This window comes from Toxorhynchites rutilus, chromosome 2 (assembly GCF_029784135.1).
Source record: "Toxorhynchites rutilus septentrionalis strain SRP chromosome 2, ASM2978413v1, whole genome shotgun sequence".
NCBI lineage: Eukaryota > Metazoa > Arthropoda > Insecta > Diptera > Culicidae > Toxorhynchites > Toxorhynchites rutilus.
In genome coordinates this window covers 68,052,985-68,079,827 of record NC_073745.1, presented here as the reverse complement: position 1 = coordinate 68,079,827, position 26,843 = coordinate 68,052,985, and the positions used below count along the sequence as shown (strand labels likewise).

General features: G+C 40.5%; 1 protein-coding gene across 4 annotated transcripts in view; it reads right to left on the bottom strand.

Annotated features, from left to right (window-relative positions):
* Positions 1 to 5,650: 5,650 nt before the first annotated feature.
* Positions 5,651 to 26,843, bottom strand: part of LOC129764529 (serine/threonine-protein kinase ULK2) — a 168,480-nt gene continuing 147,287 nt past the window's right edge. For 3 of the 4 annotated variants that reach the window (XM_055763704.1, XM_055763705.1, XM_055763707.1), the window contains 7 exons: positions 13,262 to 13,403; positions 13,052 to 13,193; positions 12,533 to 12,997; positions 12,145 to 12,454; positions 11,866 to 12,002; positions 7,424 to 7,559; positions 5,651 to 7,355 (listed from right to left, as the gene is read on the bottom strand). In XM_055763704.1, coding sequence (XP_055619679.1) covers positions 7,279 to 7,355; positions 7,424 to 7,559; positions 11,866 to 12,002; positions 12,145 to 12,454; positions 12,533 to 12,997; positions 13,052 to 13,193; positions 13,262 to 13,403 — 1,409 coding nt within the window. In that variant the 3' untranslated portion in view covers positions 5,651 to 7,278. The remainder of the gene's footprint in view (positions 7,356 to 7,423; positions 7,560 to 11,865; positions 12,003 to 12,144; positions 12,455 to 12,532; positions 12,998 to 13,051; positions 13,194 to 13,261; positions 13,404 to 26,843) is intronic. The other variant, XM_055763706.1, reaches the window with a different exon arrangement.

Here is a 26,843-nt window from a genome sequence, read left to right as displayed (position 1 = left end):
ACCACCTTCTTCAAGTCCGCATTTTACTCCTGCAGACCCTGAATTCTTCTTCCCAGTCTCCTCCACCACCTAGGAATCAAGCTTCTACCGTAAATGATTTAGCATATTCTATGAATTTCGACGAAACACCATGACGGTTAAACAAATTTTGCACTGTATTTTCTGAAAAAAAAATGGTTCCCTTTTTCATTAATCGCGATTACTTTGATAATTATTCGATGTATTCATACCTTGATTTATCATTATTTGATATAAAATTACTGATACAGATATTCGATTATTTGAATTAATCGAACGATTAACCGACCTCTAGCTGCAAAACGCGGGTAAAATATCTCCATCACCAATCGACACCGAGAGTCGATTTATTCTCTTGAAACATATAATGCGATAGAGTATATTACCAAACCTAACTATAACCGAAAAAGACTTACCTTTCAACTTTTCAATGCTCTTATTGTCACCAAAACAATTCCACACACAAAGCACAAAAAAAATATTGCAAAATATTACAGATTGTTTACATACAAATTCCAAGATGGCTGAAAGGCTTTTTTCATAAGTTGTGGTACCGTATTGTATCTATCGTGATCTTATCTTAGCTATAATCTGGCTCTATACATTCATGTCACTACCCTGTTGCTGATATGGGATTGAACCAAGGGCGGCTGCAATGTAAGGCTGTTCCACACGATCTCACTTTTCACTTAAGCGCCCCATACACGAACAATACTAGTGTACGAATTTATTGACATTATTATTGAAGGTTGTCCACAGACGTACAATATTATGGCGTCACAGTCATATTTGTGCAATGAAATTGAATGATTTGGGGATGATATTGAAATCGGTCCTGAGTATTGTGCAAGGCTGGCTACTGACGTTCAATATTTCATCGCAAGTACTCGTTGGAACCTGACACTTGATACCCCATAATGCCGGAAGTGAACGATTAGTCTCAATAAACTCGATAATAAAATCCCCGTCGGCGTTTTTGATGGGCATCGCGACTCGACACACGCGTCCTCGAAAAACAGTCTGTGAAATTTTTTAGGATAACACTGACTTTACACCCGAGACGAAGTAAATGTAAACATGAGCTTTGACGTTAATCGACACCATATTGCACAACGTCACACATAGATCATGCAATATTGTAAGCGTTGCACAATAAAGATCTAAATTTTTTGATATCATACAATATATTGTACAATATTTCAATATCTTAAACACACCTTCAATATTATTTCACAACCACCTATGTTGTGCAATAATATTGTAGATGTATGGGCCGCTTTAATCACTGGCGTTGTCACACTAATGCACGAGAATACTGCACCACATTGCAGCAACCTCATAACAAAAGACTGATTTTGTTTACCCAAGTTTGTGATAGTGCCCGATCGAGCCAAAGTAAACATATCTTCATCGTACAATCCTTTTTGCGCTACATTTTATGGTAGGATCCGTTCGATCCCAAATAAACAAGTTCGTTTTACTTTGATTATGCTCATGTAATAAATTTGAAGAAAAACTTGTATATATTCTAGGAAGAGAAAATAAAAACGTTTTTTTCAGACACAAAGAAGAACAGTTGTATCTCTTACTGGAAGAACGGCGTAAGACCGCTCGGGCAACATTATGAAATGTGTGCAACATTATAAAATGAAGCTGTTCAATGTAGCTTAAACAACGTGAACGGCTGAAATTTTCACAGTAGCCGTTTACGAGAATGTACTACACCAGGGGTTCTCAAAGTGGTCGATATCGACCCCTTGGGGTCCATATCCGTTTCCCAGGGGGTCGATGAGATCTAAAGATCGATCCCTATTAATTAACACAAGTTCGTATTTGAAACTTTCAAGATACTGCATAAGTTGTGTTATGTGAACCAACTTGTTATAAGAATGACTAATATAGTATTGTTTTCGTAATTTGTATTAAAAATTATTAATTACACCGGATATTTACTGAATCCGGTGTAATTAATTTCTTTACTTCTCTTTACTGAATCCGGTGTAATCTATTTCTTGATGAGAAGATTACGTCGAGTGGCTATATGGGTCAACGGTATCACTTCAATCTGGAAAAGGAGTCTCTGGCCAAAATAGTTTGAGAATCCCTGTACTACACGATAAGTAATCTCTATTGCGATACTGACACCATCGGGCGATGAGGCTAAGCAGTCTTCAGAATGCAACCCGGTGCTGATGTGTAACAAGATTTTTGTACCCAGTTGAGCTCTCACTCCTAGTATACACATGTGCCCTGGCGAATGAGCACGCTCCGAAACACAGATGAAATGTTTGGTTGTCAGCGCCGTTCTTGCGCAGAGATTTGCGTCGTGATTACGCTGTATTTTGCGCCGTGATTACGCCGTGTTTCTATACTGCGCGCTTGAATCTGGATTGCCCTCTCTGTTGACATATTTTACTTCACACAAGCGTATACGGCTCGTATGGGGGCGCGCTGTTGTTTTATGCTTTGCTTAGAACGAATGAAGATAAAGCGGGCGCTAGAATTTGATGTGTATGTGTGTGTATAGAATGAGACGCACATCACACAAGTGAGAAGAAATGTTTATTATCTGAGTTCTGCGCCTGGGATATTTTGGTGCTCTTTGCACCAAGGGAGAATACGAGTTTTCTTTGAACACGCGCTGATGAAAATTAAACTCAAGCGCAGCGCTGCGTTTGTTTTCTGAAGACTGAGGCTAAGTACTTATCGGAGCGCCCTCGTATATATTATACACAAACTCGCTTGAGTTTGTCTTTCGCTCGAATAAACGCTATATCAGTATGGGTTAACATCATATTTCATGATACTTTTAAGTTCATTTAAGGTCATTTTTATGAGGATGTCAGAAAATGTGCTAAAGATCAATTTGGGTGTGCAGAGTCTTGTTGAAAACAGTATGGTTGATACTTGTAGTGTTGTTTGGCCAGGGAAATTATGTGAATTTTCAAAACATTGTCAACATAAAACCTAGTGTTGGTTTTAATATAGATATATATATATAAATTTTCGGGAAAACAACCGAAAACTGGGGATACATTTCAGGTCTTGGGTGGCCAGGTCCTGCGTGATGCACAAATAACATAACGGTGAAAGTCCGAACGAATTTTTAATCCAAAGATCATGAGATCATTGAATACTTAATCAATTTCCGGTCAAACTAAGAAGAAGAAATTTTTGAAGAAATTTCATCAACTTTTCGTCAACACATCCCCTCTAAGAATAATGAATACTTTCCAACTAATTGCACCTCCTGGACCATTGTGCATTGGAGACAGAAATTTTCGAGAGCGCCATTCAGCTTTCTACAGATCCTAGCAAAATGCAGGAACACTGCAATTACGTTGGATTAGCTGGTAAATGTCATCAATTCAACTAACAACATAAATGCACCCGTCTTCGACGGACTGTTCAATATCGTTCTGAAGAACCCGGAACCAAAAGCATACACCTTTTTGAACTCCTGGCTTCCTGGAGCTCGGATTCTTTTAACCTGTTCAGCTATCGTCCGATCAACTAGAACACATATAATCGAACAACACCCTCCTTGAGAAGCAATTTGGCCATTACCGAGGTCTCTCTACGATGGGCCAGCTTAAACGGGTTACGAACTCGGTCAAACAGGCCAAGTCAATCACGAAGAGGTTTTGGTGATCGAAATTCTGAGCAGCTGAGTGCGCAAAATTTTCACTCTGGATTCATGAGTTCATATCATGAATTCATCTCTATACAGGTTGATCCTTCTTCGTTTATTCCCAATCGTGTTTGTTTTCCTGATTCAAACCCTCTGTACATTTTGATCTATTCATGAAGCAGAAAATCCATGGAATTTCAGATTATATTTGATCGGAGTTTGTTCCTACGATCTTCGAGGCAAGCACCACTCGTAGTCTTCAGTTGCCTTGCTCAGAGTACGCTGCTGAATTGGCAGCGATCAGGGTTGCCAACCTTCCAGTTTTTCCAGTATATTGCCACTTTTTTCAAGCATGCCAGCGAAACAGCCAAAGGCAAGATATCTCTTTTTTTTAATTTTCACAGTTTTATACAGGTTTTATTTTTATTTTTCGGGCATTTTCAGGTTTTTTACTTCCCAGAATTATATTCTTTTCTTCCAATTGTGAGAATCCTACTCCGCTTCACTCACATCGAAGACCTTTATGATGATTTTCTCTATCTATATTTTCATACATCTAGTAAAAGTACACAGAAGTATGGTACGGTTATTCTCACTAATTTGCCTCTCTTCTATCGATATTCAGTTCAATCAGCAAAATTATGTCAGTTTAGATAATGTTTATCTATCAAAATATTGATCAATTAATATTTGTCAGCATGTAAAATTTCACACAACGCCGTAGCTGATTTCAAGACCAATTCGATAAAGTTTTATATTACACTCTGCAATCAAGTTCTAGAACGTTTTAATTTGAATGGTCCTTTAATCACCAACGTGGCGATAATTTATGCAACTATTGCCATAGAAAGGAAGCATATGTAAATTGTATCTCTTCTACAAAGTCTTCCAAATATTTGCGATCGAAATTATATTCAGGATATCGATAACGGGTTTGGGGAGATCCGAAATCTGGATATTACTGACGTCATTGTAAACGAACAAGAGGATATTTGTTTCTTTTGGGGTAAAATTACTAAACTTTCACTAAAAAGGAATGACAATAATTTTCCTTATCCCAAATTGAGAAATATTATTCCAACATTTCTGAATCTGTCGCATTACTTTACGTTGAACGATTGATTTCAGGATACAATTTGAACAACACAAAACTAGGAAATAGAACAGGAACAAAAACTATGCGAGGAATTCTGGCTTCCAAAAATAATGTAGACATGCATAAAGAACAGGCAGGATTAGTAAGAATGACACAAAATGTAAAAGAAAAGTATAATTTTAAAAAGTATGATCACGAACATATTGAGGAAATTTCAAAAAGTTACGCTACTTACGTATTAACGCCAACGGAGCGCGAGTTGTCAAGTTGGTTATGAGTTTTTTTGCAATAAAATGTATCCTGAGGGTAAAGTAATAGGGGGCGAAGTCCCCATCTAACGAGGATTAGGAACCGAGACGACCCCAATCAGTTGAGGTGAAGCTATCCGAGTCGTCTCTCGCAAGCAAACCTGTTTCCACCAATTGTTAGATAAGAATTTCGCTCCCATTACATTGGCCTCACAATAAATTTCATTACGAAAAAAGTAAATTCATAATGAAAATAACGCTCCGGTGGCGGTAATACGAATGTACAATGCTACATACTGATACTGTCACTGTATACCCTAATTTATATAGTTAATATAAAAAATGAGAAAAAATAAAAAAAAAATTCTTCCAGTTTTTTAAATTTTTTTCCAGATTTCTCCAGTTTTTTTTTCAAAATTTTCCAGTTTTTTTAAAAAATTGGTTGGCAACTCTGCCAGCGATATACTGATTGTTGGATAGCATCGCCTCACGACCTGTTGAACATTGTAACGGATAGTCTTAGCTCTGTCGAAGCTATTCATTCGGTGAGGCCGGAAAAGCAAGATGTACGGGTGTTAATCACTACGACAGATTGCCTCCTATACCTTACAGAATAGAAATAACATGGAACATTTCGGGCGACAAACACACTCTCGGTTAGTTTTAATATATTTTTATTATTATTTTCATTATTGTTTCACGAAGATTTCTTCTGTGAGTGTGTGTTATAGTTTCCCTCTAACATGTATTGGTTTTCCTTTTATAATAATATGTGGTGGCTATCTGATCTTTCTATAATCTCGCGTTATTTTCTCTAGTTGTTTCTGTTTGTTTAGCCATCATATTTAGTCATTTATGTTTTGTTTAGTGGTATAGTAAAAAGTCGAAGATGCAAATGTTCTTCCTGTGTGTGTGTATGGTTTTATATTAACACTTATCACTGTCATTGTGACCTGATAACATTCATACACATGCACATAATCGTTCTTTGTCATCCTCCTCTGAGCAAATGCTTCTGCCATGGGAAGATTGCCAAGAAAATAATTTTCACTTCACATCTTGGATTTTCAGGTGCGTGAGGATGAGTGTACATTTTCTGATAGTACTGTTTTCGCGGATTTCCGTTACATTGGGGAGCTTATTGAGGCTAGTCGAGTATTGCATTATAAAGACCATCTAAACATCGTCCACGGTTATACACTCTCTGTTTTCTGTTGTTGTTCTTCTTGTCAAGGAGTTACTTCTTCTTCTTTCTTTGTTTTTAAGAGGCTTTAAACTTTGCAGTTCATTCGCCTCTAAAGGAGTTACTTCATAATGGATAGCGTTTTGTACTTAGGTTCTACGTTTTTCATTTTTCATTTGAATGGTATGTATTGCCTCTCTCACATACGCACTAAAGAACTTAAGTTGATTAAAAACGGAAATGGTATGTTGTGTTCGAAAAATATGCTCGTTCTTCCACTCCCGTTCAAATGTGTGATGCTCAATCAGTCATTGGAGACCACAATGTGTATACCAAAATGTAAAATTTGTGAATATGAATGGTTAAAAAAATTAGAATCCAAAAAAGACAGACTTCGAGAGTACTCTGCGCACCACTTATATTCAATTAGATATGATTTCTTTTATTTATCTAGGCAAATCAAGAAACACTCAAAAATGAATTTACGTCTCAACGACAACTGACTTTTCGTAACATTCCAGAACTGGTACTTTGAAAGCAATGACTTATCGGGGGATTGTCCGCCCCGAAACGTTCACGTGCGACCTATGTACAAGTGATGAGCATACAAATTTTGGCGGCATCGTATTTACACAAGCGATTGGCGTTCAAGCTTACCTAAGGTGTGTGTGAACCATAGAGTGATAGTGACATTTACGGAAGCGTTTCGTAATCGTTAGTTGGCCAGAGTGATTATCCATTTTAGGTTTTCTACAGCACGAAGCTCTATTTGATTTTTGTTTTTGCAAATTTTATATACAGCAGTTCTACACGGCATCAGCAGGAAGTACTCTCAAAGTGTGTCCGATGATTGCGGACATATGATCTCGTGAGAGAGAGAAAAAATAAATGAATCATAGTAAAATAGTATATGAAATAAACGAAAAATGAAGTCCAATCTTCCCCGAGGGAATAAACTGCGAAAAAAAAGTCGCATTCACTCGGTTCCATAGCAGCGTTTCACGGGTAATCCATCGATGGGATGGGTTTTGCTGGCCTTCCAGATGGGCTCTAGTCAGAAGATTCTCGCTAGCCGTCGGCTGAGCGTCTGCAAGGCGCTGGTTCATGAGAGCTCATCGGTCGCGTAGATGACTCCCTGCTGCTGGAGGATGTACAGTCGCTTTTCGACGGCATCTTTGTCTAGGATTCGGGCAAATTTGGCATAATTAGACGAAAATAGATGCGTAAACAGCTATAAAGTGACTTACATTTCGATAGCAGCATTCTATCCTGTGTATTATTGCACTTCTGGGTCAGCGAATGAAGCAAAATCTGCGCCGACTGGTAACGGGTGAAGCAGTCCTCGGCGTTTCCGAAAAGCTCGTCCAGAGCTGCTGATTGGCACTGGAAGAAAAAAGGAAGTGTGTAAAGTAATCAATTACTAAGTCTTTAAATATTAGGCTGTCAAAAAAGTCCTGCGGTATTTTTTTTTAATTTTCATTTGTTCATAAAATTAGTTACAATCATCTGTTTTAAGTCAAATATGCTCCGTTTTGTTCGATGACTTGTTCCCAACGAGATGCCAACTTCATAATACCCCTGTTATAGAAGGTCGCTTCCTTATTGGCAAAAAACTCGGATAGCCAATTTTCACAGGCCTCTTTTGTGGCTAACTTCTGACTACCTAGCTCGTTCGCCAAATGGACAAAAACAGGTGGTAGTCACTTGGTGCAAGGTCCGGACTATACGGCGGATGCAAAAGAACCTCCCATCCGAGCTCCCGGAGCTTCTGGCGCGTCACCAAAGAAGTGTGTGGCCTGGCGTTGTCCTGATGGAAGACAATGCGGCCTCTGTTTATCAAAGATGGCCTCTTCTTCATGAGTGCTACCTTCAAGCGGTCCAGTTGTTGGCAGTACATGTCCGAATTGAGCGTTTGGCCATAGGGAAGCAGCTCATAATAGATTGTTCCTTGACAATCCCACCAAACACACAGCAGAACCTTCCTGGCCGTTAATGATGGCTTGGCCACCGTCTGAGCCGCTTCAGCGGGCTTCGACCACGACCATTTGCGCTTCACGTTGTCGTAAGTGACCCACTTTTCATCGCCAGTCACCATCCGCTTCAGAAACGGGTCGATTTTGTTGCGATTCAGCAGCGATTCACATGCGTCGATACGGTCAAAGATGTTTTTTTGCGTCAACGTGTGTGGCACCCACACATCGAGCTTCTTTGTGAATCCAAGCTTCTTCAAATGGTTAATAACGGTTTGATGACTTATCCCCAGCTCTTGGCCGATGCTACGGCTGCTACTATGCCGGTCTTTCTCGGCTAATTCAGCGATTTTGTCGCAATTTTCGACGACAGGCCTTCCGGAGCGTGGCGCATCTTCGACGACCTCTACACCAGAACGAAAACGTTGAAACCATCGTTGTGCGGTGGAAATGGAAACTGTATCGGGTCCATAAACTGCACAAATTTTATTGGCAGCTTGAGATGCATTTTTGCCTTTGTCATAGTAGTACTGTAAAATATGTCGGATTTTCTCTTTATTTTGCTCCATATTTGCGATACTATAACTCACGAACGACTTAACCAAACAAAACACTGTCAAGGACTATATTATAGTGCGGACTATAATATAGTCCTTGACAAGGACAAGGACTATAAAATACCTTTCCAACAAGCTATAGTATGACTCGATACAATGAATACAACTAGAACTACGCGCTTACAACGACACCTCGCGGAAATACCGCAGGACTTTTTTGACAGCCTAATATGTAACCGGAATTTAATATATAGTAAACACTCGTGTATTGTATGAAAAACACTTCATTTAATCGGACTTGAGGGAGAGTGGCGCAAGGCGGTCAAAATTTGATTTTTTTTTTAAATAAAAAAAGTAATCGCGGTTTCAGAAAAAAAAAATCATGCCAAATTCAAATTGCATGAAACGTCGAGATCTGTTGTCATCTGGAATTATTTTTTTGTCAAAAATCTTAGTTTTTTTCGGAACACGAGACGAAAAGTATGGTTTTGGGTGCTAATGAAAATAGTTATCTTGATTTTTCATTCGGAACTTGCTGCGAAATGTTGATTTGAACGATAGTATACACTATGCAAAATATTAGCTCATTCGGACTTCATTTACTAGTGTCGCAGACGTTAAAATTTGAGTTTTCACCGAAAATCGGAGTTCTCAAGAAAGTTCTTTGATGCAAAATGTCCAAAAATTGCATGATTCGTCGAGATTTACAGTTATCTAAAAAAAAATTATTTTGTCATAAATCGACTTTTCAGACGGAGCGTGTCGGACCAAGTGCAAAATTTTTTTTCGAGAAAACATGGCAAGTTTTCATTGTTTCGGAACAAGCTATTCCCGAGATCATGTCATTCACGATTCATCTGTCATCCCAGCAAGCGACCAGACGGCAGCGAGGTTTTCTAAATGGTCTGTATAAAGTGCGACAGTCTAGTTTAGTTTTCAAACTGGCCTTTCTCAAGGCTAGAGGCAAAAGAACTAAGAAATTTTCAAGCCTCTATATATAAAACCATATCTGCTCCCGTGGCCGAGTAGTTAACGTCTCACATTATCATGCCGGGTGTTCGGGTTCGATTCCCGTTCTGGCTGGAGGATTTTTTGTCAAAGAAATTTCCTTCGGTGCAAGTCGAAGGTCACGCGTATTCTAGAGCTTGCCCTTCGGAGTACATTCAAGGCGTGTTATTTGGCTTAAGAAATCTCAACTAAGTATTAATAAATGACGCTAGTTAATGATTACGTTGAGACGGCAAAAGTTCCACAGGGAACCTTAACGCTATTCAAGAAGAAGAAGAAGTCAAACCATGATCAACATTATTCAATTTAAAGACTCTCTCCAGCTAGCAGACAGTAGACTTTCTCAATGTTGTTATCAGAAGCAGCAGTTTTGTTCAATACAAAGGACGAATGGGAAATAGATATCGCACACAGTAGTACAATTTTGTTCGCGTCAATTTGCACGCCGTCTAGTGAAAAGTGCTTCTGTATGTTTGCACTGCATCTGTACTGGGGTATAAGTTTGAAATTTCTACAGCAAGAGCGTTACCTTTAGGGTGCAAGGATTTGAACGTTGATACCTCTATGCCGACTGAAAATAGTGGTACGATCACTTTCGAAAAAAAAATATGTTTGAGTGATGTTTGTTGCATATTGACCCAAAATCTTTTTTCCATAGGTCAAAACCAGCTTTGAAAGCAAACAAATAAAAACAAAAATTGACCAACGGTTGTTGCATATCGTCGGATGTCCGTGAAAGCACTATTAACATTCTGCGGTCGTATGTCTATTATCAGCCATCACAGCAAGTATCAGTGTAAACAAACAATGCTTCAATTTATATTCTAGTGTGTAAGTATTGGTGACTACCATGCACTGCATGATTTTCATATGTGTGTGTGCAAGCGCTGAGCGTAAACGAATGTTTTCGTATTTTTCAACTGTCAAGTTTCTATAAGACCAGTTACATATTTTTGTTTTGATCAATAAATTTGAAAAATGCCGAAGGGAAAAGCGCTCACGCAGAGAGAAGAAATCGATGTGCAAGTGTTGTCATTGTTGTGGTTTCCATGCGGTGCCAAAGATATATTGATGTAGTTATGAGATGTGGAATAATGGTGCTGGTGCAACATGTATATAATCGACTGTAGCCGAGTCTATGTCAAATGCGAAAAAGGCCACCGGAATAGCGTTCGAAGTAAATTTTCAATGCATTTACATGAAATGAATTGCGTGATAAGATCAGCTAGTGTATTGTTCTGCGAGGGCAAGAATGAATCATCAATCAATTATCGTCAACTGATTCTACAATGGAAAAACCATTTCAGAGATTATTCAATTATGCATTCGTTTCTAAAATTTCACAGCATTATAGAATAATATCCGAAGGTATAAACGAGCGACTTATATAAAATAACAGCGTAGTTCTACGTCAACAATGCGGTCGTATCTCGGAAACAACCTCCTATAAAAATTTTTTTATGCCAAATGTCTACAAATTGCATGAAACGTCGAGATTTACTGTTATCTCGAAAAATAAAATCGTCAAAACTCGATTTTTTCAGACGAGAAAGCGACGTTGTTCCAAAAATTCAAAGTCAATTTTTGACAAACAATTTTTTTCGAGATAACAGTAAATCTCGACGTTTCATGCAAATCTAAGATATTTCGCACCGAAAACTTTTTTTGAAAACCCCGATCTCCCTTACCTCCCCCTTGGGTGATTTTTCGTTTCAGAAAACTTAAATTTTGACATCTGCGACAATAGTAAATGAAGTCTGATTGGGCTAATATTTTGCATAGGGTATTTTATCGTGCAGATCAACATTTCGCAGGGAGTCCCGTATAAAAAATGGATATAACGATTTTCATTGACACCCTAAACCATACATTTTGCTTGGTATTCCGAAAAAACGTTCCAGAGTGTCGATTTTCGACAAAAATTTGAAAAAAAAATTCGAAATGGCATCAGAAAAAAAAATTTGTGGCATCAGAAAAAAAATTTTTGATTTGTAGCACGTAAAGGCAAAAGTATGTCCCTGGGGGAAATGATTTCTGTAAGATCATATTTGAACGAACGACAGCGAATTATTCAGTGAAAGGATCAATCGGCAAATACTGCTTACGAATGTACAGAGATTGTTCAAAAATCCCATAAGCATTATGACAACTCACCATTTGTATCGCGTGGTCATACAGAATCCTGTCCGCGGTAATATTGCATGCGGTGGCCCTCTGCAGCAAGCCTGCGCCGTTCAGTTTTTTCGATTCGAGCAGAGTCGCCCGGTAGCGGCTGTGCATCATAGAGAGAACTGAAATGGAAAACAATACCAAACAACGAACAGATTAACCTTGATCCTAGATCCTACTTGAGAGAACTAGCGACTACACACAATTTTCAAAACCTTCTACTCTGTCTACTCGATATTTGAGAAAAAAAAAGTCAACACATACCCTTCGTGAGAATTGCTTCAAAATATCTAACAAAATTACCATTTTTAACGGTATTCGATGGCTTCAGGTGGCCACTGTGCAGATGTGCCGTGGCGAGATTCAACCCGGACGAGAGCAGATTGAGCGCGCGTACCAGTAGCACCAGCCGTTCCGCCCGTTTACACTGCTCCGGAGCGTGGGGTGTTAGCGATAGCGCATCGATGGACATCAGGGCCGACAGGGGTGCGCAGCGGGAATCCGCCACCTCCAGGATGCAGTCGGTTAAGGCGATGACAAAGTTCAGCTTCGCTAGGGTCTCATTGTGGTCGCGCTGAAAAGATTAAATGGGAAAGTTAGATGAAGCGAGAACATTCCTTGGATGTTCTATCAATGATGTGAGAGAACATACATCGAGCAGCGTTTCGGCCGGCAACTCAGGCGCGTGGAAATTGATCGGATGATCGTCCAAATTGTGTTCGTGGAGATAGCTCTGCAGTCCTCCGATGGCACCCATCTCGGGCAGCGTAAATGCGCGCGCTCCCAACGGATGCATGTTGTTGTTCTCCAGTGCTGCCAGCAACGTAGGACTACCCAGGGCAGGTAGCTTCGATAGAGCGTTGCATAATACTGGGGAGCTGGTGTCAGAGCGGCGCAGCGGTGACTGCTGAGACGCTGGACTCACCGTCCAACAGGGGGGAGGCGTTTCGGAGAGAGATCCTCCGGAGGTCGACCTCCGGCGGCCACCGGAAGGTGAAGTGCCGATAGCGAATTGCACTGAGGGTGGCGATATCGAGCTGATATCACAACTACTGGTCCGATGCTCAGATCGTTTCATGCTGATGGGCTGAGATCGAGGTATTGCATTGGGGATGTTCTAAAAAATGGGAAAAATTGAAAATCAATGAACCGGAAATCGGAAATCGGCTACCTTTGGTGGAGTGTTAGGTTGTGGTCGAGTAATCTTTCTAGCTGTAGACGGGACGGGTTTTGGTTCCGAGATCAATAGTGTGCTTGGTCTCGGTGGACTCGCCTGGGCGTTCTTAGTTGTTTGAGGCACTCTATTTGGTTTACTGAAAAAAAAAAACAAAACATTCTATCAGTTCACAGCGGACCAGGAAACTGCACCTTTCGAACTGACCTTTTTTCGTAATTGATGCAGCCAGGATCCGCCGGTAAATCGCTTGGTACTAACACAAACTCATCAGAATTATCCTGGCTGCTGTTGGATGTGTTATTAGCACTTGCAAGCGTCGCAACGCTATCGTCAATCTCCGCAGGCACTGCAACGAAAAAAAACACCGAAACGATTGATCAGTCAGCATCCGTCAACGGAAAATTCTACCTGCATTCTAACTTCGATTCGATTTCACAAACAAATTTGACAGAAATTGATCCTAGAAAATACTTTGGAATCGAAAATCGAACTACGTCTTGAAATCTTTCGTCTCATATACGTGTGAGTCGCGTCACCAGAAACTGTGAGTTCGCGTTCGGCGAATGTTGATCATATGCCAATTTGGTACCACCACTCTTCCCTTCCTCGCACACCGTGGGAATGAATGCGGGTGTGGTGGAAAAACGATATCCGATCTTGACGGGAAAACCTACCACCATTGAATGGGTCAGACGCCTACGTCGTCGGAAGACATCGCTTGTTGTTAACAGGAGATAATAATTGTGATGCTGTGAAATGCAACCCCAGTGTATAGAAATAAACAAAAACATCATGAGTTCGCTGCTCTGTGTCGAGCTTGTTGCTGTTGATGAGTGGGGGTAGATTTCATTCAGAATATTGTGCTATTTTTGGCGGAATATAAAACACAAAAGTTGAGGGGTTTATCCACAAAGTCCTCCGCAAATGTACGGATTGAAAATGTTTGACCGGCAATTATTCTCGTTGTAGAGTTGAGAGTGGTTCTTCTTTCGGGCTCTGGGTCACGTCGTTTAAGGAAGACCTTTACGGGGGAAATGTGACATTAAAAAAAGAGCGGACACTTCTTTACAGTCGCATCATTTGACACAGAAATGCATAATGCGCGTCACCATGTATTTAAATCGAACTGAGATACAGTATGGAGAAATGCATACATAAATTTTAACGTAGGATTACATCTGTCGTGAATAATAATGAAGGTTCTGCCTCATTACCCTACATAGGTTTGAGTTGGTCAATCATCTAATTGATAATTAATTAATACATAACCAGATTTACAAAAAAAATTGTAAGGGGTTGTATCTAGGACACGACCGAATGCATCGAAATTTTTGTAATAGATTATGTTCTTCGTTACAAATAAATTTGATGAACGTCCTTTTACGTTTGATATGATGCTTAGGACTACCTACATATGTGAACGGAAGAATTGTCAAACGATCATTGTACTTTACATTTCCCTCTGAAAATATTGCACATCTCATGTTTACGTAGTTCTCGAACCGCGAAAGTTTATTCATCTCTAGTATCTGAAATGACGATTTTCCCAGGCTTCTCAGATTAAAATTACGTTTTAGGGAAACATATTCCGGTCTGCACAACGACAAGCTAGTACAAAGGTACTCAACACCAAAATATACCCCCAAATTGCATGTATTTGCAAAGCGGATTCCCCCAGGCACATTAATTATGAAGTCCGTGTTAAGAAAACACAGCTCAGTGGGAAAAAAACCCCGACTTGGCATATTTACTTACTTGAAGGGCGTTAACGTTCCCTTGTGGAACTTTTGCCGTCTCAAAGTATGCATTAACTAGCGTCATTTATCAATACTGAGTTGATATTTCTTAAGCTAAATATTTAACACACGTTGAATGTTTTCCGAGGGGCAAGCTCTTGAATGAGCGTGACCACAGTGCAAGTCTAAGGAAATTTCTTTGACGAAAAATCCCCCGGCCAGAACGGGAATCGAACCCGAACACCCGGCATGATAATGTGAGACGCTAACCACTCGGCCACGGGTGCACGGACTTGGCATATTTATAGCGAAATCGTTTTTAAAACTGAGTCAGTGCCACACTGACTCTGTAATAAAAAAACGTTTTCAGTTTCACGAATGCGGTGGTTTGTTGGTGTGCGTTGTATAGTCTGATTTGTTTATATTTGCGACGACAAATGTACAGTGTCGACGTCTAGTGGAGATATTAGTGCTTGGGAGGTAAAGTATTCTCTATAAGATCAGAAGGGCCAAGTGCAGTGTAAAATATAAAAGTTTGAATGAAAATTTTTACTTCATATTGTTTGATTACCTAACACATGTAGTCCTGACACTCACTTAACCATTTGTCGATGCATTTCCTGTTTGTTCCACAAATAATTACTATTATAATATAAAATCATCATTAGACACAGTTTTCGTTCAATGTTTCTGCGATATCGGAAAAAAACCCTCTTAATTCATCACATAAAATAAATATTCGATACGTTAAAGTAAATTTTCATTCCTAATTTTGATTTTGAGAGCATGTTTATTCCTCCTGAATATCCATAATAATTTTCGCCTCCCAATGAAAACACACGGAGCTTAATGCCGTCTACACGAATATACTCTTCAAAATCAGAATCCGAATTGGATTACGATTCAAATAATACAAAAGCAAGAGCAGCAGGTTTTCCATTTTCATAGTCTCTATTTTTAGATTTTCCAACACAATACTCGGAACTTGACAGTTCAGTATAGTTGTATTGGTGAACCCGAGTGCCAACCCGTGAAACATCTCAGTGCGAAACTAACAGCTTTCGGGGCGAACTAGTGCGACACTGAGTGCGAAACTGAGTGAATAAAAAAACGTTTTGACAGCAGTTAGTGCGGGGTTGAAACTGAACAAAAACGAATTCGCTATTAGACAAAGCGAATTCCCCCAGGCACATTGATTTTGAAGTCCGTGTTAGGGAAACACAACTCACTGCAAGCGTCCTATATAGGATTTACTGCGTGAGATCATGCAGTTTTTCCATTAAAATGTATAAAATGTATTTGATGAAAAATTCGTATTTTTGTTTGTAAACCTATATTAAATTTTCAAACAAAACTAGCTCATTGGCTTCAATTTAACATATCGATCATCTGAATCGGTCCAGTAGTTCAACAGTAATGAATTATTGAAAAAGGTCATTTTTGAAAAAAGGGGGAAAATTTTATTTTTTTGATCACCATAAAATGGAAATGAAACCTGATGGAAAAAATAAAAAAATACAGGCACATTGATTTTGAAGTCCGTGTTAGGGAAACACAACTCGGTGGGAACAAAAATACCCCCGACTTGCATGCGTATTTGCAGAGCGGATTTCCACAGGTACAACGATTTTGAAGTCTGTGTTGGGGAAACCGTAAATTGGGCCAATCAAAACTTGGCAGTTAGGGCGTATAAATAACGCTTGACATTTTACAGTTATTCAATTGTTCATCTCATGAAAAATAATATTTTATTAATTGTAATAGACGCGTAGAAATATTTCCTATCAATTGATGGAAACATCTTTCCGATCTGAAATGTTCGAGTTATAAGCATTCGAAATACGGGTAGGGTAAGCACACAAATCGGCAGAACAAATGTGTGGGAAAAAAGGAAGTTTTTCCAGTTTTCATGAATTTAAACCGTTTAGAGATTAGCGAATTGTAATGTATAGCATATCAAACAAATCTAAGAGAATTTCCGATTCGATTGGTATGCAAAACATGATAATTCGTTCACAGTGAAAATAGTTATTAATGTTAACATTATTTCATAAAAACGTGACCTGTTTTCTGATTTGGCACCCTTCCTGAAAGACGTATTTCTACGTTAAAAAACAGGAAGTGGGTTATATCTATGGTATAACCGCAAGGGTGACGTAGGACTATCGTTGATTTAGAGATCATTTGTTTGAAGTTGAATCTAAATCCATCCTGAATGAATGAATAAATAAATATTTGGGTGACTTCAAAAACGAGAGTGTTACGTTGGAGACTCAAGGTTTTATGCATCCAATATTGGATACAAAAAACCTTGTTCTGAAGAATAATCTTCAGAAGCTTTCCTGCTAACTGCACTTGATTGACAAATCACAAAACCAAATGTATGTGGTCGCAGTATTATATGGATAGAAAACATTAAAATAAACTCGCTTGAATGTAATTTTCAATTCCAAGGGGAACTGGCAGATTATTTTTCAGCAACGATAATTTTTTTCCAGGTTTCCTCTCGATAACCAGCAAACGAAAAGAGTTGCGCGCGTGTATGTGTGTGTGTGTGGCGGCTGCTTCTATGTCTTCCCGAGGAACCGTATTTCGATGCTGATACTCTCTTGGTCACGAGAGTATCAGCATCGGCTTTTCTGCGCTCCCTCACAGTTAAAACAAACTGATTGCATTTCAGGTCAGGTCAGGCCAGGTAATGAATCCCTCGATCCCTCGCCGTTCAGCTCGTTCAGTAACGATGGTGTCTTGTCGATGTCCTCAGGCGTCGTGCACAAATTACGTAACGCTAAAAATCCGAATTTTGAACCACCTCTCCCCCCCCCCTTTCGTAACGCAATTTCCTATCTCTAATAAACAGAAAGTAACGCAACATCTACCCCCTCCCCCCTTATCGCGTTACGTAATTTGTGCACGACGCCTCACGAAAAATGAATCGGTTTCACCACCAGAATATCATTTCAGTATGCTTTTCGTGCGTGATTAAATCGTGAGAAGGTGTGGTTTACGATGGCAATTTGGAAGGCAAACTAGAGGAGAATAAACTTTCTGAGTATGAAAATTTCGGCGACTGAGCAATAATCGATTGAAAATTATATAATTTTCGCGATACGAAACATTTTCCGTTTTTCATGTTATGCATCCAATATTGGATACGAAAATATCCTACTGATGGGAAAGAATAATCTTCAGAAGCTTTCCAGCTAATTACACTTGATTGAAACATTACGAAATCAAATGTATTTGGTCGCTGTGTTCGCCATATAATTAGAAAACATTAAAATAAACTCTTTCGCATGGATGTATTCTTCAATTCCTAGGGAACTGGCAGATTATTTTTCAGCAACGATTAGATCTTTCCGGAATTTTCTCGATGCTGTATGGCATCCAAACGAAAATTCTCGTTTCAGTTTGGCCTGCAAAAAACTTTTCGAAACTCTAATCCATCAAATTTGGAGCCCTGAAAAGGGCCGATGATTATATGCTTAGCTAATATAGCACCCTCTCCTTGGATTCGATGGGCCAGCTGAATGTCCTTGGGCATGATGTGACGCGTTTTGCGTGGATAGCACACAAATTTGTATCTTCGAATAAGCCTCCTGCAGCGTCATAACCGCGGAACTTTGGAAGCGCATGTCGGTTTTGAAGTCCTGAGCAATTCCACGATCCAAAAGCTGCAAAGGTAGCTTGCGGATCAGCAATTCGGTCGACTTCCGATAGCGATGAATTTCACGCAAAGTTCCCGGTCGATAGCGATGTGGCTTCTTCACCTATCCTGCGGCTGGTGCGCTTATCCGAGCTGCTTTCGTGTGCCTTACCACTGAAAGACTAACTATCTATCTGCTTGGTCCCAAACAAACGAGTCGTCACGGTGCGAGAGTAGAGTAATAAATGAACGAAAGCAAAGGAAGCGTCATTTTATAAACCATAAAAGTATAGAATCTAAACCCCACCCTTATTATATTCGTTGCTTACCCTGAGAGAGAAACGAATAACATCGAAGTAAGTATACAGTAATGTATTTGAATTCGGACACTTTGCGTTACATTTAATACCATACCGCAGCCACAACATTTTCTGCATGTTGAATTAATGCGATTGATAAGTAACTATCAAGAAACTATCAGTAACTATATTAGCAACTATTAATCGCATAAATTCAACATGAAAAAAATGTTATGGCTGTGGTATGATATTGAATGTAATGCAAAGTGTCCGGATTCAAAAGCATTACTGTAAAAAAGAGTTAACTCGACTGAAATTTTTTCGGTTCGGCCTGCAAAAATGAAATTAAGAGCCCCCGCCGACTGCAGACTGACTTGTCGACCGATAGTTCGGTCGGCTTCTTAATCAGTACGGAGAAAAAAAGTCTGTAGTGTACAGCATAATGCATAGACGTAAGTATGAGCTTCCCATCTCACATTCCATTCGTTCGATAACTCGCAAGTAGATCGGATAGGTTTTCGAAACGATCCAACAAAGGTGTTTTTTTCCACATCGAATCAGACTGTGTTTTTTTTTCATCGGTTGCGCTTGCGAGTAGAGCGGAGCTCAAAGTGGTGCGCGACCGAGACGCAGAGGATACAATTCATACAGATTCATCACACACGCCACACAGCAGCGGCAAGTATAAGTTTATTTTTCTTTTGTCCTCCTATCATTCCTTCTACCATCTGTGCTCGATTTACACCATTGTTCATCTGTGTGTTTACCAAATCGGCAAACGTTGGCATTAGGGGTGTCTATTTTTTCTTGGTTACATTAGCGTTGAAATTTTATTGGAACTTTTTTTTCATTTTAGAATTTTATATAAATAAAATAAATTAATATAAATATTATCCGCAGCATAACCTTATAATATTTTTTTTTTACTTATTCATTTTGATAATTATTATTTTCTGTTCATATCGAACAGTTGGCCGATTTTTTTTTAATATGGCTGAGGGCGGAAAGGACCCCCCGTTGACGCAATTGAATATTTCTGATACCGAACCTCCTCCTGAAGAGCAGGAGGATGAAGCAGAAATTAAGGTAGAAAATTCTGTTTACGAAGTTGATAGTTCCGAAGATGAGGAAATCGACGAGAAACAGGATTTTCGTCCTAAAGAATACCCTGAAGGCTCCAAAGGCCCATTCATTGTGTACTTTAGACGAAAATCCAAACCTCTCAATGTCATTCGCATCTCGAAGGAACTAACTCAACATTTTTCTGACGTTACCGAAATTACACGGATGGGGCCAGACAAACTACGAGTTGTCGTCTCAAGCAGGACCCAAGCGAACAAAATAACGCGCTGCGACCTCTTTGCGATTGAGTATCGTGTATACGTACCCTGTTGCAACGTCGAAATAGACGGCGTAATAACCGAAAAGGGTTTGACCCGAAAAGAGATAATTGATGGTGTCGGTCGCTTCAAGAACTCCACACTAAAAACTGTGAAGATTCTTGCATGCGATCGACTGAAATCTGTGTCACATAAAAATGACAAAAGAATTCTCAATCGGACAAACTCTTTTCGTGTGACTTTTGAGGGTTCCGCCCTTCCAAATTACGTTGCAATAGGGGCACTTCGTTTACCTGTTCGATTGTTTGTACCCCGGGTAATGAAATGCAACAAATGTATGCAACTCGGTCACACGGCCGCCTATTGTTGCAATAAAAAACGTTGCGCAGATTGTGGAGAGAGCCATGATGAGAATCCTTGCGCGAAAGAGCACAAGTGTCTTCATTGCGGCGGGACTCCTCATGATCTTATTCAATGCCCGGTGTACAAACAACGAGGGGAAAAACTCAAGCGTTCCTTAAAGGAACGTTCCAAGCGGACTTTTGCAGAAATGCTTAAGAGTTCCGTGCCAACGACACAGGACAATCCCTACTCCATTCTGCAGAACGACGAGCCTGTTGCTGACGCTCCCAATGCCGGATGTTCCGGTACATCGCAGGGTGCCATCAGGAAAAGAAAAATTACTTCTTTTCCATCACTCCCCAGAAAGAATACCGAAACTTCCCAAGTTGGAATGAAGCCTCGAACTGAACGTGCTGAGAATAGGCCGAAGCAAGTACCTCCCGGTTTACGTGGTCATGCTACCAACCAGGGGTCCTCAGCACTTCCCGGAACAACAACGAACACGTCTGTTCCATTTTCGCGGTCGAAGCAACAGCCACTACCTGGCCTGCTTGCGCTTTCAGACCTTGTGGATAACATTTTAAATGCTTTAAATATAAATGATCCTCTTAAAAGCATAGTATTATGTTTGCTTCCGGTTGTGAGAACAATTTTGAAAGAAAAATGTGGCTTTTTAGCAGCGTTCATTTCCCTCGATGCCTAATTCAGCACAAGAGGTCAAGGATTTGACCACTGTCATACAGTGGAATTGCAGAAGCATCATCCCTAAACTAGACCAATTTAAATTTTTAGTTCACAGTTCTAACTGTGATGTATTTTCTCTCTGTGAAACATGGCTTTGTTCAGTCGATGAGCTGAATTTTCACGATTTCAACATTATTCGCCTAGATCGTAACGACTCGTTTGGTGGCGTACTATTGGGGATCAAAAAACGTCACTCCTTCTATAGAGTCACTATCCCATCGATTACAGGCATTGAAGTTGTCGCTTGCCAGATACAAATCAATGGCAAAGAACTCTGCATTGCTTCGATATATATTCCTCCCAGGACTACGGTAGGCCGCCATCAGTTCTTTGATATTATCGAGGCATTGCCGGAGCCGCGGTTAATCTTAGGTGACTTCAACTCCCATGGAACAGCATGGGGGTCACTCTACGATGACAACCGTGCCACGTTGATTTATGATCTGTGCGACAACTTCAACATGACAGTTTTAAATACTGGGGAAGCAACTAGGATAGCCAACCCTCCTGCACGGGCAAGCATGCTAGACATATCTCTCTGCTCTTCTTCATTATCCCTGGATTGCACATGGAAGGTAATCCAAGATCCCCACGGTAGTGATCACCTACCAATAATTTTATCGATCGCCAATGAATCAAAATCTAGTGAGTCAGTCGATATTGCGTATGACCTCACGAAGAATATTGACTGGAGAAAATTTGCAGAATTAATATCTGAAGCAATCATTTCGATGCATGAACTTCCTCCCCTTGAAGAGTATAATTTTATATCAAGTTTGATTTACGATAGCGCACTTCAAGCTCAAAAGAAACGTGTACCGGCTACCACTTTCCGACGTAGTCCTCCATCACTTTGGTGGGACAAGGAATGTTCAAAGGTCTACCTTGAAAAATCATCCGCTTTCAAAAAATTCAGGAAAACTGGATTAGTGGAATGGTTTCGAAAGTACCAAGCTCTAGAAGCCAAACTAAAAGGTCTGATTAAAGCAAAAAAGCGTGGATATTGGCGGAAATTCGTCAATGGTTTGTCAAGGGAGACCGCTATGAGTACTCTTTGGAATACGGCTAGGAGAATGCGTGGCTGGAACCATACCAATGAAAGCGAGGAATACTCTGACCGTTGGATTTTCAAATTTGCAAGGAAGGTTTGTCCCGATTCTGTTCCTGCACAAAGCGTCGTACGCGATATTCCGCTCCAATGCGATTATGAGAATTTTTCGATGGTAGAATTCTCAATTGCCCTCCTCTCAAGTAACAATTCAGCTCCGGGGTCGGACAAGATTAAATTCAACTTGTTGAAAAATCTTCCCGACTTGGCAAAACAGCGTTTGCTGAACTTGTTCAACAAGTTTCTGGAGCTGAATATTGTCCCGCATGACTGGAGACAAGTGAGAGTGATAGCCATACGAAAACCCAACAAGCCGGCTTGCGATCACAACTCGTATAGGCCGATTGCAATGTTATCCTGTATTCGCAAATTGTTAGAGAAAATTATTCTACTTCGTTTAGACAAGTGGGTCGAAACGAACAATTTGCTGTCAAATACGCAGTTTGGCTTCCGCCGAGGTAAAGGGACGAATGATTGTCTCGCGCTGCTATCTTCTGAAATCCAAATCGCATTTGCTCGCAAAGAACAAATGGCTTCCGTTTTTCTCGATATCAAAGGGGCATTTGATTCAGTTTCCATGGAAATTCTCTCAGAGAAGCTTCATAATCGTGGACTTTCACCAATTCTGAATAATTTCCTGTACAATTTACTGTCAGAAAAGCACATGAATTTCTCTCATGGCAACTCAAAATCTTCTCGTTACAGTTTTATGGGCCTACCGCAAGGCTCCTGCCTAAGCCCCCTCTTGTACAGTTTTTACGTCAATGATATGGATGATTGTCTAACTAGAGACTGCACGCTGAGACAACTTGCAGACGATGGAGTTATTTCCATCACGGGTACTAATCCCGTCGTTCTGCAAAAGTCGTTGCAAGATACCCTGAACAATCTGTTCACGTGGGCCCTCAAGCTGGATATCGAATTCTCTACGGAGAAAACTGAAATGGTCGTTTTTTTCTAGGAAGCACGAACCCGCCCAATTCCAGCTTCACCTATCCGGCAAAACGATCCAACACTCTATGTTTTTCAAATACCTGGGTGTATATTTTGATTCTAAGTGTACCTGGGGGAGACACATTGCGTATTTGAAACAGAAATGCCAGCAAAGAATAAATTTTCTCCAAACAATAACCGGAACATGGTGGGGTGCCCATCCAGGAGACCTCATTCAGTTATACAAAACAACGATATTATCAGTGTTAGAATATGGCAGTTTTTGCTTCCGATCAGCTGCCAGGATTCATATTCTCAAGCTGGAGAGGATACAATATCGTTGCCTGCGTATAGCCATGGGGTGTTTGCATTCGACACATACGATGAGTCTCGAAGTTTTGGCAGGAGTACCCCCGCTTACTCTTCGGTTCACAGAATTATCCTACAGATTTCTCATCCGTTGCAAGATCATGAATCCATTGGTGATTGATAACTTCGAAAATCTACTCCAGCTGACTCCTCAGTCAAGTTTTATGTCTTTATACCATGAGTACCTTACCCACGACGTGCACCCTTCACCAGGCATCTCCAACCAAGTTTGCTTCCCATACTTTTGCAATTCCTCTGTCATTTTTGATCTGTCCATGCGACAAAAAATCCATGGAATACCAGATCACCTACGCTCCAATGTTATTCCGTCGATATTTTCGGAAAAATATGGGAAAGTTGGATCTGATAAAATGTTCTTCACTGACGGTTCATACATAAACGGGTCCACTGGCTTCGGCATCTTCAATGAAAATTCCAGTGCCTCTTTCAAACTCAAAGATCCTTGTTCCGTGTATGTCGCAGAAATGGGTGCGATATACTATGCTCTAGGGATCATTGAAACACTGCCCATCGACCATTATTTTATTTTTTCAGACAGTCTCAGCTCAATAGAGGCAATCCGCTCAATGAAAGTTGATAAACGCTCATCTTATTTCCTAACAAGAATAAGACATCTATTGAGTGTTTTGGTCGAAAAATTATTCAAGATTACCTTAGCATGGGTTCCCTCTCATTGCTCGATTCCGGGGAATGAGAAAGCGGACTCGCTAGCTAAGGTGGGCGTTTTAGAAGGCACTCTTTTTGAAAGGCAAATTGCTTATAATGAATTTTTCCACATTCCTCGTCAGGACACACTCGTTAGTTGGCAGCGCATGTGGAGTGAAGATGAGTTCGGTCGTTGGTTACACACGATTATCCCTAAGGTCTCGACGAGTGCATGGTTTAAGGGATTGAATGTAGGTCGTGATTTCATTCGCGTGATATCTCGGCTTATGTCCAATCACTACAACCTAAACGCGCATCTCTATCGCATTGGGCTCGCAGCAAACAATCTTTGTGATTGTGGCGATGGCTACCACGACATCGAGCATGTTGTCTGGTCGTGTATCCGGTTCCATGCTGCTCGCTCTCAGCTCTCTAGAGCACTGAGAGCGAAAGGCAGACAATCGGATATCCCCGTCCGGGATATCTTAGGTAGCCGGGATCCTGATCTTCTGCTTCATCTATACCTGTTCCTCAGAAACGCCGATGTCAACGTTTAATGATGTTTCCTTCGTTGTGTCCCCGTTTCATATCCCTCCTAGCGATCGATAAACTTTTACTTAGTCGCAGCAATACATACACACACTCTTTACAGATGCACGGGCCAAAGGTTGTGCAGTCCACTGATCATTCAACAAGAGCCAAAGGTTGTACCGCTCATGACAACTCTACACGAACTGATGATTGCGCCGGCTAGTGACCATTCTATCCTGGATTCCTCGAGTCGAGAAAGACGCACCACGCTAGATATGGGGTACAGACTAGGGAGCGTTGCTGATTAATGGTCAGCTGCATCCCAATAGGAAGTAGCCCGTGTCGGGCACACGTATAGAGCATCGAAGACTGCAACATACCAATTATGAGAACACTTGTAATACTAACCTCGAGCCAACCGCGAGTAATCGGTTACATATTACTAACATAGTTGTAAGACAAAATATGTCAAAATATTGGACTCCCGGCCCCGTCAGGCTAACGCCACATGTGCCTTAATAAAAAATATATTTTGGGAAAAAAAAAGTGATTTCTTCGATATGGGGATATATTCACTACATCATGTCATATATTTCATATTTTTCATTATGAAATCCATATCCATGGCACCTATCGGTATCGAATTATCATCGAAACCACGATTTTCGCTAAATGCTCCTTTCAGTTCGGCCTGTAAAAAACTTTTCTGAACTCTAATCCATCAAATTTGGAGCCCTGAAAAGGGCTGTTGATTATATGCTAAGCTAATATAGCACGCTCTCCTCGGATACGATGGGCCAGCTGGATGTCCTTGGGCTTGATGTGACGCGTTTTGCATGGATAGCACACAAATTGGTATCTTCGAATAAGCCTCCTGCAGCGTCATAACCGCGGAACTTTGGAAGCGCAAGTCGGTTTTGAAGTCCTGAGCAATTCCACGAACCAAATGCTGCAAAGGTAGCTTGCGGATCAGCAATTCGGTCGACTTCTGATAGCGACGAATTTCATGCGAAGTTCCCGGTCGATAGCGATGTGGCTTCTTCACGCTTCCTGCGGCTGATGCGCTTATCCGAGCTGCTTTCGTGGTGCCTTACCACCGAAAGACTAACGAGCTGTCTGCTTAGTCCCGATGAAACGAGTCCTCACGGTGCGAGAGTAGAGTAAGAAATGAACGAAAGCAAGGGAAGTGTCATTTTATAAAACATAAAAGAATCGAATGTAAACCCCACCCTCTTTATTACATAAGCTTACTGTATACTCACGAATATAATAAGGGTGGGATTTAGATTCTATACTTTTATGGTTTATAAAATGACGCTTCCTTTGCTTTCGTTCATTTCTTACTCTACTCTCGCACCGTGAGGACTCGAGCTCGTTAGTCTTTCGCAGACAGCTCGTTAGTCATTCGGTGGTAAGGCACACGAAGTCAGCTCGGATAAGCGCACCAGTAGCAGGATAGGTGGAGAAGCCACATCGCTATCGACCGGGAACTTTGCGTGAAATTCATCGCTATCAGAGGTCGACCGAATTGCTGATCCGCAGCTACCTTTGCAGCATTTGGATCGTGGAATTGCTCAGGACTTCAAAACCGACTTGCGCTTCCAAAGTTCCGCGGCTATGACGCTGCAGGAGGCTTATTCGAAGATACCAATTTGTGTGCTATCCATGCAAAACGCGTCACATCATGCCCAAGGACATCCAGCTGGCCCATCATATCCGAGGAAAGCGTGCTATATTAGCTTAGCATATAATCAATGGCCCTTTTCAGGGCTCCAAATTTGATGGATTAGAGTACAGAAAAGTTTTTTACAGGCCGAACTGAAAGGAGCATTTAGCGAAAATCGTGGTTTCGATAATAATTCGTTACCGATAGGTGCCATGGATATGGATTTCTTTATGAAGAATATGAAATACATGACATGATGTAGTGAATATATCCGAAGAAATCACTTTGGTGAAACTGCATTATAAAATTATTTGTGTACGAATGCCGCAATCGATAGTCGACTCTAATTTGCGCTGGGTAATTTCCTCGGAGGACTCGATTCCTCCTTTGAACATTAATAATCTCT